This window comes from Ovis aries, chromosome 3, assembly GCF_016772045.2.
Source record: "Ovis aries strain OAR_USU_Benz2616 breed Rambouillet chromosome 3, ARS-UI_Ramb_v3.0, whole genome shotgun sequence".
Lineage (NCBI taxonomy): Eukaryota > Metazoa > Chordata > Mammalia > Artiodactyla > Bovidae > Ovis > Ovis aries.
The window spans coordinates 217,283,918-217,298,270 of record NC_056056.1 but is presented as its reverse complement, the minus strand read 5'-3'; the positions used below and the strand labels follow the sequence as shown (position 1 = coordinate 217,298,270).

At 44.0% G+C, this 14,353-nt stretch overlaps 1 protein-coding gene across 9 annotated transcripts in view; it reads right to left on the bottom strand.

Moving 5' to 3' along the window:
- The window catches only part of TNRC6B (trinucleotide repeat containing adaptor 6B), a 261,892-nt gene that overhangs the window by 188,077 nt on the left and 59,462 nt on the right, over window positions 1–14,353 (bottom strand). For 3 of the 9 annotated variants that reach the window (XM_012175680.4, XM_012175682.5, XM_060413563.1), the window contains exons 2-3: window positions 7,383–7,456; window positions 817–907 (exon numbers count right to left, since the gene is read on the bottom strand). In XM_012175680.4, the coding sequence (XP_012031070.2) occupies window positions 817–861 (45 nt within the window). In that variant the 5' untranslated portion in view covers window positions 862–907; window positions 7,383–7,456. Of the gene's footprint in view, window positions 1–816; window positions 908–7,382; window positions 7,457–13,206; window positions 13,329–14,353 lie in introns of those variants that run through there. The other 6 variants (XM_060413567.1, XM_060413565.1, XM_060413566.1 and 3 more) reach the window with 3 other exon arrangements.

Below are 14,353 nucleotides of genomic sequence, written 5' to 3'. Positions count from 1 at the left end.
GCTCTAGTGAAAGTTGCTGTTCAGTTGCTCAGTGGTGTCTGACCCCATGGACATGGAGAAAGAATAAACCTTCCCAAGAGAGTATAAGCAGCAGCGGCAATAGCAAAGGACATCCCTCAGGAGGGTTCAGGGCAGACAGCTGTATAGGTGTGGGGAACTGTTCAAGACACAGTGTGGGATACCCTTGGAGCTCCCAGCAAGGATTAGAAATGGTTTTGACAGGAGAAAAAGGGACGTAAAGGGGATACTGAGGGTTCTCTATGACCAAAAAGGGAAAAAGCCAAGGAGACTCAGGACATGGAGCTAGATATAGACGGTATCAACACAAACATAACTACTTCTACACAGGTGACAATGAAGTATTCATTTAAGCTTTAAAAAGCCTGAAAAACCAAACCAAGTATCATTTATAAATTTATAACTAAAAATGTCTAAAAATGATCAGTGATACCTCTGTGTAGCAGGAATAAGAGACAGGCTTTTTTATTTTTTACCTTATACACTTTTGATTTGCTTTAATTTTTAAAATAAGTACATACAACTTGCATAATAAAACCTTAAAAGATAAAGTGCTAGTAGTCTACAAGTAAATCATAAATTTTTCTATGAGTTCAGTGAAATTTGTTTTAAATTTGTCACGGAATGTAACAAAAGTGGATACTGAGAAGGAAAAAATCCTTTCAATCTTAGGTGAGGTTTAATTTAAATCAATCAGATGTCTAAATTCACCTAAAACACAACACCCACTCTCCTCACTCACTGTCCCTGTTGTTTAATTTCTGCTCAGACTGTTTGCACTTTTAGTAATTCACTGACCTTGGAACTGCTTTCTTCCGACACTTCTCCCTCATTGGTCTGCATGGGAACAGACTCTGTGCAAAACTCTGCAGAAACACACAAATACTGCCTAAAAGAGGTAAGAAGAGAAAAAAAACATACATAAGGAATTCAGTGTGCATATTTGCTTTCTCAGATTACATTGAAATTCTGTCACCAAGACTAAAAACAGTGTGAAGCGATGACCTTGAGTAATGTGTGTGTACACATGCACATATGTGTGTGTGTGTGTGTGTGTGTGTGTGTAGCATACATACACACATATCCCAGGGAGAGAGGCAGGGAGAGAGTTTTTCCCACCTTTCGGGAGCATAATTAGGAAAGGCTGAAGACACTGGAATAGTAAACAGTTCTAGATTTCTTTCCTCTTTTATTTGACTTGTGGCAGAGGTTAAGAGTAAAAATCTTTAGCAATTCATACAGTACAAACACTGACCTGTGGGAAAAGTGGCCCACCTGAGAAAAGTAGGAGACCGGTTGTTAGCTGTAGCAGGGCATATAGTCTAACTATCAGGTTAGGCTATTGCAAGTGGCTGGGTTCCTTAGGTTTATAATTTACGTTCAATATTTATGGTATTTTATAACTGAAATTCAGGTACTCTAATGGTTGATCCTACCTTTCTATTTTAAGAAAATCTCAATAAACTAAATTTCAGTTTATTTATTTTTATATGATAACAAGACTATAGGGAAAGACAATAAAAAGTAGCAATTTTTCTTCTAAGATTAAAATGAGTCAAATAAAAGTACATTAAAATTTTATGAATTAAAATGAACCCAAAAGAAACTACTAAAAGTTTATGTAACCTTCAAATTAATTCATTAAATATGTAATTATTAAGGAATACGAACCATAAAGAAAGCTGAGTGCTGAAGAACTGATGCTTTTGAACTGTGCTGTTGGAGAAGATTCTTGACAGTCCCTTGAACTGCCGGAAATCAAACCAGTCAATTCTAAAGGAAATCAACCCTGAATATTCACTGGAAGGATTGATGCTAAAGCTGAAGCTCCAATACTTTGGCCACCTGATGTGAAGAACTGACTTATTGGAAAAGACCTTGATGCTGGGAAAGACTGAAGGCAGGAGGAGAAGGGGACAACAGAGGATGAGATGGTTGGATGGCATCACCGACTTAATGGACATGAGTCTGAGCAAGTCTGGGAGTTGGTGATGGACAGGGAAGCCTGGCATGCTGCAGTCCATGGGGTTTGCAAAGAAAGAGTAGGACATGACTGAGTGACTGAAGTACTCAAACTGACACAAACAAATCTCCATTATAATACAGGTATGAATATTTTTTTTCAAATTCTTCAAAGGGCTCAAAGCTACAAAATATGAAAGCTAAAATGATGCTTGACAGTGTACCTTTTTGGCATGAGAGAAATCTTTAGAAATACAGATTTACAGATAGGAAATGTGCCAATCTGGTTCTGGCACAGGCTTCTCAATAACCATTCACAAGGTCTGAGGCCAAAAGGTATTTCTGAGAATCTGTTTCTTCACCTGGTGGGTGGGAAAGGATATCAAAACACCCACTGTGCTCATCTAATAAGGCCTGTTGGGCACCAGTGTTTATATATATATATATATATATATATATATATATATATATATGTATGTATGTATGTATGTATAAAATGTAAGATGTAAAATCGGTACACTGGAAGTCCCTTGACCACCCCCACCCCATTCACTCACTCCACACAAACCAACACCATCCATTCCCTCTGTAAAACACATAGAAAGTGAAACAGGCTTTCTCTAGGTGGTTTTGTACCTCACACCTATTTGTGACAGTTGTGCCAAAGCAGACTTACTCTATGAAGACTAAATTGACAGCCCTGGAAAAACTCGATAACATAACTAGAAAGATGTGGTATACAAACTGCTTCACAAATGTCTTTTAAGTTCCCACTCTACTTTCCTGGAACAGAGATTGTATTTCATAGATGATACATTACAGCCACAGCAGACCAGGAAAGGCATCTCCATTATCTCTGTGCCATTTCCATTTGAAGAGCTTCCCTCTCCTGAGGTTTCCTGCTTGGCTCCTCTCCATCCACACACTCCACCCTAGTGGAGGGACAGGATCTTATATGAATGGAGAGTTCAGAAGGAGAAACAAGCTATGTGAGCTCAGCCCCGTCCTGTCTCTTCCCTTTTGAAGCCTCCTGTCCTTCAGGAGCACACACCGTGCTCCACTCTCAGACCCATCAATACAGGTCCCTCACGGCTACCCGTGACAGGTCAGACTGTTGAATTCTGAGCTTCACTGTTAAGACTCTGTTTCCTCCTGTAGATGTAAGCTGCACTCTCCAATACAGCTTTTTTTTAAAAATTAATTATTTATTTATGGCTGTGCTGGGTTTTCACTGCTGTGTGGGCTTTCTCTAGTTGTAGAGAGTGGGGGCAACTCTCTAACTGTGGTGCACAGGCTTCTCATCGCAGTGGCTTCTTTTGCTGCAAAATACAGGCTCTAGGGCGCTTGGGCTTCAGTCTTTGGGGCGGGTGGGCTCAGCAGTTGTGACTCTCAGGCTTAGCTACTCTGTGGCATATGGCATCTTCCTGCTCCAGAGACTGAATCGGTGTCCCTTGCATTAAAAGGCAGATTCTTAACCACCGGGCCACCAGGGACGCTCTCCAACACAGCTTTATTAGTGTAAAGATGATTTTTTGGTCTCCCAAATCCCCTCCTCTTTGAGAAATAATATTTCTCAATTGGTAGAAAACTCAGTCAAGAGAAAAAATATTATTTATTAAGTCTCTCAAAGACTTAAATCTGGTACATGAGACCAGTGTCTTGAGTAACAGACACCAAGCAAAATTTGAGGAGAAAGATACATGTCAAATTTTTGAGGCTTTTGTTAGGGCCAGGACTTTGGGCCTTGGTTCTTTTGTGAGAGGGCAAAGCGCTTTGACCTTATAGAGGTTTACATTAGGCCACATGAGTTTTTACAGTTATATACTAGCTTTTAACTATTGAGGCCAAATTTGAAGTTTATAAAGCATAGGCCACCCTGCATTTTAACCCTAGTGCAACTCTGTCTTCAGGTGTGCGGCTGTTTCTATAGAAACAAGGTTGTAGGCACTGGGCACAGAAGACTGAGCAAGGCTTGGGGGCTTTGCTGGGCTCAGTGAAGCAACAAGCCACAGTTGGCAGCAGCAGTGATGGTGGGGTACTGAAAGCTCACCTAATGTCAGCTGTGCAAGCGGCCCCGGCATACAACGGCCACTCTGGCCTAGCAAGCAAATGCCAGCCGTGCTGCCCTCAGCAAAGGGAAGAGGGCATTAGCAGGCTTGGGTGGCTCCAGAGTACAGAAGGCTGCTGCCTGACCTTGAATTATGCAGGCACAGCTTTTCCTAAGCAGGAATAGCTGAGGCAATGATTAGGCTTTAGGGAAGAGACATTCTTCCTACAGGCCTTGTAGATACCTAGTGAGTGTAACAGTTATTTGCTATGGATACGCTACAAGGCAGCTGAATTTCAAAAAGCACAAGCACCATCAAACCAGTGAAGTTCTATGTTTAAATTCTTTTTGCTAAGTTTATATAGACAATTCAAAGGGGGAAGGGAAATTGAGAGGTTTCTCATTAAATGTCAGGTTGATGTCCTTTATTTAATTTGCCTTCATTTGGGGGGGGGTTGATTTTTTACTATCTTTAATGTTTTTCAACGAGTTTTTGAGAAATCCTCGATGCCATTCTTATTTGAAGGGTTGGCTCATACTTGTGCCTCAGGGTCTAAGTCAGTTTTCCTGCCCTTTTGAGGAAAAGACAAGTGAATAAAGTAGGTGACTGATAGTCTTTCCTGGTGCATTGCAGGCCTCCGCAGATGTTAGTGAGCAAACATGAGAAATGTCCTGCAGGCTCTGTGCTGTCTCTTCTCTAAAAGTTGACCAACATGTTCATATTTCAAAGCCCCCCAAACTCCAGACCTCGCCTGTCTCTCCAGCGTCATGGGCTGAGGCCTCTTTGGTCCCTCCTATCTAGCCACAGTGAACTACTTGTGAGCAGTGCTCAGTCGTGTCTGACTCTTTGAGACTCCATGGCTGTGGCCCACCAGACTCCTCTGTCCGTGGGATTTCCCAGGTAAGAATACTGGAGTGGGTTGCCATTTCCTCCTCCAACAGTGAACTACTTCAGTTCAGTTCAGTTCAGTCGCTCAGTCGTGTCCGACTCTTTGCGACCCCATGAATCACAGCACGCCAGGCCTCCCTGTCCATCAAGATCTCCCGGAGTTCACTCAGACTCACGTCCATCGAGTCCGTGATGCCATCCAGCCATCTCATCCTCTGTCGTCCCCTTCTCTTCCTGCCCCCAATCCCTCCCAGCATCAGAGTCTCTTCCAACGAGTCAACACTTTGCATCAGGTGGCCAAAGTACTGGAGTTTCAGCTTTAGCATCATTCCTTCCAAAGAAATCCCAGGGTTGATCTCCTTCAGAATGGACTGGTTAGATCTCCTTGCAGTCCAAGGGACTCTCAAGAGTCTTCTTCAACACCACAGTTCAAAAGCATCAATTCGTCGGCGCTCAGTCTTCTTCACAGTCCAACTCTCACATCCATACATGACTACTGGAAAAACCATAGCCTTGACTAGATGGACCTTAGTCGGCAAAGTAATGTCTCTGCTTTTGAATACACTATCTAGGTTGGTCATAACTTTTCTTCCAAGGAGTACGCGTCTTTTAATTTCATGGCTGCAGTCACCATCTGCAGTGAACTACTTACAGCTTCCCAAATACACCAGATTGTTTCTGGTTTCCACGCTTTTGTTCATAACACTGCCTCTGCCTTTCCCTTCCCTGCTCCTCATTCAAGATTCAGCTTTTATAAAGTAATTCCTGTCTCATCTCTAGGCAGAACTGATGACTCCTTTCCCAGTGTCTGCAAGGGATCTTGTGAGAAACTTACTAGCGGATCTGTAACCCTGCATTGGATTTATTTTCTTACACTGATGCCTCGCCTACTAGATTATCAATGCTTTGATACCAGACATTGTTTTTCAAACTATGCATTCCCAGATTACTTAAAACTGTGCACCTTGCACTTAATAAGTATCCAATAAATTCCATTGTAAGAATGACTGAATTAACCAACTGAAGTCTTTTTTACTTAAAACTGCAGTTCACCGGGTCCCCACCACGTGCCAGATGGTGCTGGACTAGTATAGGAGAATGAGGTTTGGCTTTGAAGGAGTGGAACAATTATTCTTTGTCATTTCTTAGCTGTGTAATCTTGAGCAAGTTATTTAACATTATAATCTTCATTATTTTCATCTACAAAACTGATCAGGAGAAGGTATTAGCCCTACAAGGTGTCCAGGTGAACAAATAGGCACTACAAAAATAGTTCCTTCCTAAGAAGTCTCAGAGGGTTTATAGACCAGCAAAGGAGACAGAAAAAAAAAAAAGTAACTCTTAATATAAAGTAATGTTGTTTTATTGTTGTATTAACAGGTGCCCCTGGAACACAGATAAAAAAGAAATTCTGCCAGAAGAGCCTGGGATGAGGGGATAAGAGGAAAGATATAAGCAGGAAATTAAATAGTGGCATTCTTCTCCCCTCTTCCAAAATCTAAGCAAAGGAAAAAGCATCCATCAAGGCATAAAGTTGTGAAAAATAACTTCACATCTGGGGAACAGAACACAGTCTGGTGAGGTTTACAGACAGCCAGCAGTGCTCAGTCACTCAGTCGTGTCTGACTCTTTGTGGCTCCATGGACTGGAGCATGCCAGGCTCCTCTGCCCGTGCAATTTTCCAGGCAAGAATACTGGAGTGGGGTGCCATTTTCCTATGCCAGGGGATCTTCCCGACCCAGGGATTGAACTCAGGTGTCTACTGTGTCTCCTGCATCGGCACGTGGATTCTTTACCGCTACTGCCACCTGGGAAGGCCTTACAGATAGTGTACTGTAGTGGCTCAATCTTGTCCGACTCTTTGCGACCCCATGGACTGTCTACGGGCTTCTCCAGGCAAGAACACTAGAGTGGGTTGCCATGCCCTTCTCCAGGGGATCTTCCCAACCCACAGTCCAACCTGTGTCTCCAACACTGCAGGCAGATTCTTTACCATCTGAGCCACCAGAGAAGCCTCTTACACATAAGGGTATGAGATGACGGACATCTCTTACAGAAATGTTTGGAATTAGGTCTTGGAAGGGTTTGTAGGATGACATCTGCAGTGACTGGGAGCCATAAGAGCTGTTTAGGCAAAGGGGCAATGTGAGCAAATCTATGGCTAGACGCTGAGTCAGGCACCGGAGGCAGAGGAGCTAGGATGCGTGCATGTAACACAGCGAACTGCTAAACCTAATAGCAAATCCAGTTCCACAGAAGGATGGGACACCAAGCGTCAGCATCAAACTAAATGCAGGGGTTTGTGAAGGGGAAACACAAAGGACCAGGGGTGATGGCCACTCTAAGTTCCCTTCTGTAAGAACTCTGGAAAGAAGCATTAATATCAGAATGTACTTTTTTTTTTTAATGTGGAGACGCTCTCATTTCATTGCCCGTACCTGGTGGATATCCATTTCTAAAACTTACCTTTGACAGTATCCTGGGGCAACACAAGCCCGTGAGGACGTGTCTAGACTACATTCAGTGCAAAAACCAAAACCCTGAAAAGAGAAGAAAATCCCAATGAGCCTCATGCTCACAGCAAGACGCCGTGGTGAGCAGCAGTCATGTATAAACCCGGGCTTCTCTGTCTACCAGCTACTGACTCTTAGGCCAGTGGCCTAACGGCTCAAGCCTCAGCTTCCTCATTCAACACCGGGAACAACAACAGTGTCTTCCTCATAGGGTTCTCTGAAAGTTTAGATGAGATACTTGTAAAACACTTTTAGCACAGGGCAGGGCACCAGCCACATGCTGGATAAAGGTGAGTGGATATTAAAAATGTGAACTGAAATATTTTCTGCAAAAAAACATTACAACTGATATTAAACCTTTATTATTTATTTAACCTTATTTGTTCTACCAGAAAAATACCAAACTGCTTTTTTTCCTCCATTTGACATGAGGATGTCTCATCATCACTTGAGAACTAATGCATCCCAAACTGCACTCTTCATCTCCCACCCCCACCCTGCCCCACCCCCAGACTCCGTTCTCCAGTCTCCACTGCCTCAGTCAAGGGTGTCATCCTCCACCCAGGTTCTGCGGTCAGAACTTTGGATTCATCCTGGATTTCTCACCCCACCCCAATCCTCTTACAGCCAGTCAGCAAACCCTATCATTCCTGCTTTCAAAATATGTATCTTAGATCTACCCATAATTCTTCATTTTCATTGCTACCATCATTTCCTACTTGTGGAGGCCTCTTAGCTGGTTTTCTTGGGCCTACTCCCACTCCTCCCTGAGCCATTTCTAATTAATTGCTGGAATGGCCTCTTAAGAATCAAAGCAAATGACAGCAAGCTGCTAATAAGTGCAGTGAAAATGTTATTTTGTGAAGGAATGTTTTCTCTATATATATGTGATATATATATATATATATATATACACACACACACAAAATGACAGTCATGTATTACTAGACAGTTAAAGATCCCAGGCCAGTTCTTTCATTTTACAATGGCAGAAACAAATGCCAGAAGGATATTCTGCTCAATGTGGGGACAATGCGGCAGAAATGTATCTGTGATTAGCATCAACACTGCTGTCAGAAAGCCCGTCACTGTTTGGAAGTTGGCCACCTAGTTTCACAATCAAGTTAACATTTCTGTCCAAGAAAGCACATTCCACCTCCCATGGCTACAGATTATAAATTACAGCTTCAGAACAACCTTGGATCACAGCACTTGAGGTGGTGTTTTACTCAGTCTCAAAGGTATCTTACTGCCCTCTTACCTACCGTCATCTCTACTACTACTACTACTACTACTACTAAGTCGCTTCAGTCGTGTCCGACTCTTATGCGACCCCACAGACGGTAGCCCACCAGGCTCCCCCGTCCCTGGGATTCTCCAGGCAAGAACACTGGAGTGGGTTGCCATTTCCTTCTCGAATGCATGAAAGTGAAAAGTGAAAGTGAAGTCGCTCAGTCATGTCCGACTCTTAGCAACCCCATGGACTGCAGCCCACCAGGCTCCTCCATCCATGGGATTTCCCAGGCAAGGATACTGGAATGGGTTGCCATTTCCTTCTCTAGAGGATCTTCCTGACCCAGGGATTGAACTTGTATCTCCTGCATTGCGACAGATTCCTTATCTCTAAGCCACCTGGGAAGCCCTGTATGATGAGTATCAGTAACATTTTAATTATTAGCTTTACCCTCCTATTATACACACTGTTATCCCAACAATCTTCCTTCCTAAAAAGCCAATTTGACCTTTGGGTACATCACTGGCAGTTTCTAGTCAGTAACTACCCACTGTCATTAGGGTAAAATTCAAAATCCCTCCAGTCCTGTCTTCATGTCACATCCTGGTTGCGGGGTCGGTACAGGCGGCCTTGCTCATGGCGTGTGCTTCCGCCTCTGGGAGCCCACTGCCTCACTCCCTTCTACTCCTCTTTCAAGATCTGCCTCAGGTGTTAGCTCCTCACAGTTTTCTGTGCCCTTCTTAGCTGAATTGTTCCTCCTCTGAGAAAGACCATATAATATCGGTAATATCCATGGATCTGTTTTCTTCATGCAACAGAACTCCTTGACAACAAGGACTACCTACGTCTTACATTACCTTTGTACGTGGTATCAGATGGAGCTCAATAAACACAGACTGAACTGAATGTTGATGTGACCCCAATAACTCAGTACCACAGTGTGGAAGCGTCCCCATTAAATGGCACTGGGGAAGGCTGAAGAAGCCAGCCACAGCTTCCAAGATGAGCCTAGCCCTCACAAAGGATGTAAACTCTATGGTTCTGTGTGACGCTCAGCACCTCAGAGAAAGACAGGATTCTTGAACTTTTTCTCAACCACAGACTAGCAAGATAAAAGACTTAATTTTCGGTTCTCTATTGCGATTAGTTTCTGCCCAGGCTTAAACATCCTTCTCTGGGTAAACACTAAATTCTGTACCAACTTCATATAGGGGCCCATTATTACATATCTTGCTAATAGACAAGCTTAAGACACTGTGGCCAGATCGGTCCTTTGCCTGTTTGGCAGTTGGTCCCAGACACTTGCTGGCGGTCAGTGACGGAAAAGGAGTTAAAGCAGAGGAGTTGCCAGCGGGGGAAACTGGGCAGTTTTCCAAGTACTCTGGAAACCAGGTTTTACAGAACAGCTTCATTACTTTCTCTGCAGGGCCATGAACCTCTGTATCAGATGCATTCCTATTCAAGGTACACAAAAAATTTAATTCTAAAATCAACACTGAAAATGATCCAATTGAAGTTATCTAGAGCACTGTTTTCCTTCTAAGGTATGAGTAATGGCAAATTCCTCCCAAACACCATCTGAAATGTTCAGAGCCGCCCTACAATCCTTCCACCTGATTGTGCGCAGCCACGGCAGTAAACCACTTGAACTGCTCTAGTTTTCTCTCTTCTCTCACAGAGTGACTAAATTGGTCTTGAAATTCACACAGTGGGGTGGGAAGGTTCAGTGGATCTTGGACTACATCAATATCCAGGCCCTGCAAAACTTCAAGTAGGCTTAAAGAGTTTCTCCACAGCCAAGTACAGAACTAAACTCACCAGATGGAATTAGAACGGAATCCTTTATAAAGACTATGAAAAGAAGTACACATCCAATAAACTATATTTACTAATAATGCCTCTGATATGATGGAGTTTTAATTGTCAAACTTGACTGTTCAGCATGGTTCTTCTAAATATAATTTTAATTCTCATTTCAGAAACTTCAAGCAGTATAGATAAAGTCCTTGACCACTGCCCTCTCTCCCTGCCCTGGTCCTCCCAGGACTCACCACTACTGCTATATTTGATAATCAGCATAATTCTCGAGATGCAGATTATTAAGAATACACTGTAAACTTCTGAGTCACAAATAACACTGAAAACCCGGACTGTCTACATTGTTGGCGACTGGCCTAACTTCAAGCAAGATGTCTGGAAGAGCAGCAGATGTGGGGGTGGAGCAAAGCACCAGCAACGAGGCCAGGGAGGTTTTCCTGAGAGGTGAGCACAGACCAGGAGACTAGGGGCAGATAGGAGGGCACTACGAATCCAGCTCTATATGCGGGCACACAGCCCAAGAGGGCAAAAAGGAACCTGTTGAATTAAGTAACACCAATAATAAAGTCAGAGCCTAAGGGGCGCAGACAAAGGTAGCACTACTACAGGAGATGGGTTCAGTTAGCTACCAATACCCAAGGGTTGCCATCGCTCCAAGATCTGGACATGCTACTTGCAGTCTTAGGTCACTTCTGCTGCTGAGTCACTTCAGTCGTGTCCGACTCTGTGCGACCCCACAGACGGCAGCCCACCAGGCTCCCCCGTCCCGGGGATTCTTCAGGCAACAACACTGGAGTGGGTTGCCATTTCCTTCTCCCATGCATGAAAGTGAAAAGTGAAAGTGAAGTCACTCAGTCATGTCCAACCTTCAGCGACCCCATGGACTGCAGCCTTCCAGGCTCCTCCATCCATGGGATTCTCAAGGCAAGAGAACTGGAGTGGGGTGCCATTGCCTTCTCTGAACTTCAGTTCAACACTTTGGAAATTCTGTAAAAATGTTCAAGTCTGTCCATTCCTAAAATCACCCCCTTTAATCCTAAAATCTTCTCCAGATGGTGTGCCCTTCCTACCCTCTAGTCAAGCTCTATTTCCAGAGGATCTTCCCTACCGAGGGATCGAACCTGGGTCTCCTGCATTGTAGGCGGATTATGTCCTGTCTGAGCCATTAGGGAATATCCCTTACCAGGTCTTAGTTGTGGCATGTAAGATCTTTCGTCATGACGTTTGGGATCTAGTTTTCTGACCAGGGATCAAACCTAGGATCCCTGCATTGGGAGCCCAGAGTCTTAGCCACTGGACCACCAGGGAAGTCCCAAGCTCTTTAAAAAGAAGTTTTATTTGTGGTCTCAGTGTCCTAATCTCTCATGGACTTAATCATCAACATTTGGTTTCTTTCCCTATCACTCCCAGCTGTCAAATACAATGGCTATCATTTAATTATTTGCTGTAACCTTTCTTTGGCTTCTAAAAAATTAGAAGGATCTGAAATACCTGTCATTTGGAAGCCCCTGTGCCATCTTGATGTTAAGGACGTGAGATCTCATCACTAGGCTAGGGGCACTTTGCTTTAGTTCCTGGTCCTTGGCTGAGTCTGGGTCTCCCTGTCTCCCTAGGCTTGCAGCCAGTCCAAGGCCCTTGTCAATATTGTTGATTTTCAGATTCCCATCATGGGCAGGGGGTTGCTGGGTGAGAAGCAGCTGCTTCTGTGCATGGAGGATTGGGTAACAAAGATCATGGTGAAGAAATTCAATTCAACTCCTGGCTTAAGGATTTGAGCATAGTTCTGATGCTCAAACTGACATGGAACATATTTAGTCCCTTTATCCTGCAGAAGGGGTTTCCCTGGTGGCTCAGACAGTAGAGAATCTGCCTGCAGTGCAGCAGACCCAGGTTCAATCCCTGGGTCGGGAAGATCCCCTGGTGAAGGGCATGGCAACCCACTTCAGTACTCTTGCTTGGAGAATCCCACAGACAAAGGAGTCTGGAAGGCTACAGTCCATGGGGTGGCAAAGAGTCAGACACAACTGAGCGACTGAACAACAGCATATCTCAATGACTCCCAAAGCTCTCTCTAGGGCTGACCTTTCTTACAACCTTCAAAGCCATCTGTGTAACTTCCTAATGTCAATAGACTTCTCTACCTCATGTTCCGCAGGTCCCTAAAACACAATATAATGGAACAAAATAATCCTCCCCTTAAAATAATCTGCCTCTCTTGGGAATACTAGCATCCCACTCAAAAATCTGGAACCATCACCTCCATCTTCCTCTCACCAAACTGTCAGCTCTGCTGCTGCTGCTAAGTCACTTCAGTCGTGTCCAACTCTGTGTGACCTCATAGATGGCAGCCCACTAGGCTCCCCCGTCCCTGGGATTCTCCAGGCAAGAACACTGGAGTGGGTTGCCATTTCCTTCTCCAATGCATGAAAGTGAAAAGTGAAAGTGAAGTCACTCAGTCGTCTCCGACTCTTCACGACGGCATGGACTGCAGCCTTCCAGGCTCCTTCATCCATGGGATTTTCCAGGCAAGAGTCCTGGAGTGGGGTGCCACTGCCTTCTCCGCTGTCAGCTCTAATCCTCCAATATTTCAACAGGTACTTTCTTCCCTATTCCTATCATCTCTGCTTTTGTTCTGGCATAATTTCCACTGATTTATTCCACTTGTTTTTTAAACTGGTTTTCTTACCCTTAAGACCCACCCCACCCCCACTGCCATTAGAATTACCGTTATAAAGGGCAAAACCACAGGGCCTTTGCAATGCCTCTCATCCATCTTCAAGATGAAATCCAATTCCACTGTGTGGTATACAAGGCCCAGGATCCACTCAGCTCTCAGCTTCATCTCACAAAACCACTCTGCTTTCAGTTTCTCTTAAGCACCACAGGGTTTCACGTGTCTGTGACTTTGTACATGTGTCAACTGGACTCCCTCTCTCACAGGGCAAATTCCAATTTTGATGATGCAAGAAAAGGGAAACCTTTCCTGTGAACTTTGTCTTGATTCTTCTCTTTTGCTCCAGGTGCTCTGGATGGGTCCTTCCTCTGTGTTAGCAACTATACTCAGTATATATTTCCACTAGGCTTGTTTATGCTGTACAGACTACAGGGTTGTAAGTTTTCTGAAGACAGGAAGGGCTAAGTCTTTTTATCACTGTAGCACCATCACGTAAAACAGAGCCAGTGCAAAGGATATTCCAATAAACTCTACTGAAACAAAAACATGCATTTGGAGGGGGGAAATATAAAGTCAACTCAATATAATATTCTTTGTTTACTGACATAAGGATGCTGTTCATCGCTTAGAAGAGTACATCCAGGGCCACAGTACTGATTCCAATCTTTCACTCAGCAAATGAGCCACCTGCCAGGTTTCATGTCTGTTCTAGAAATACCATGTTGAAGTCATGCTAGGCTCTCAGGGCGCTGTGCTACCCGCATGAACCCACAGATTGCCATGGAGAAGCTGTGAAGAAACTCTGGGACTGAGAACAGGACCCTGGCACGAAGATGTTAAATTTATTCTTGTAACTTTTAAGTCAGGGAAGAGTTGCCTAATAAATAAACTGAAGCAGGGATGAAGAAAAAGGCATGTGCCTCACCTTCAACTACTAATCCAGTTTGGTCAAATGGAACTAATGCTCTCTGGCTTAGTCCAGGACAACTTGTCAATTCTTTAACACAAAGGGCTTCAGAAAGTAAAGCTACCCTCTAAGACCGACACAAACTGCTAGTCACATGAAGGTGGGGGCGGGACGGTGGGGAATAACGACTGCCAGCGATAAGAACAGCAGAGGCAGCTACTGAACAGCAGATTCAACTCAACCAGCTTTCCTGAGGCTTACGAAACCACCTAGCACTATGCTCACTGGTTT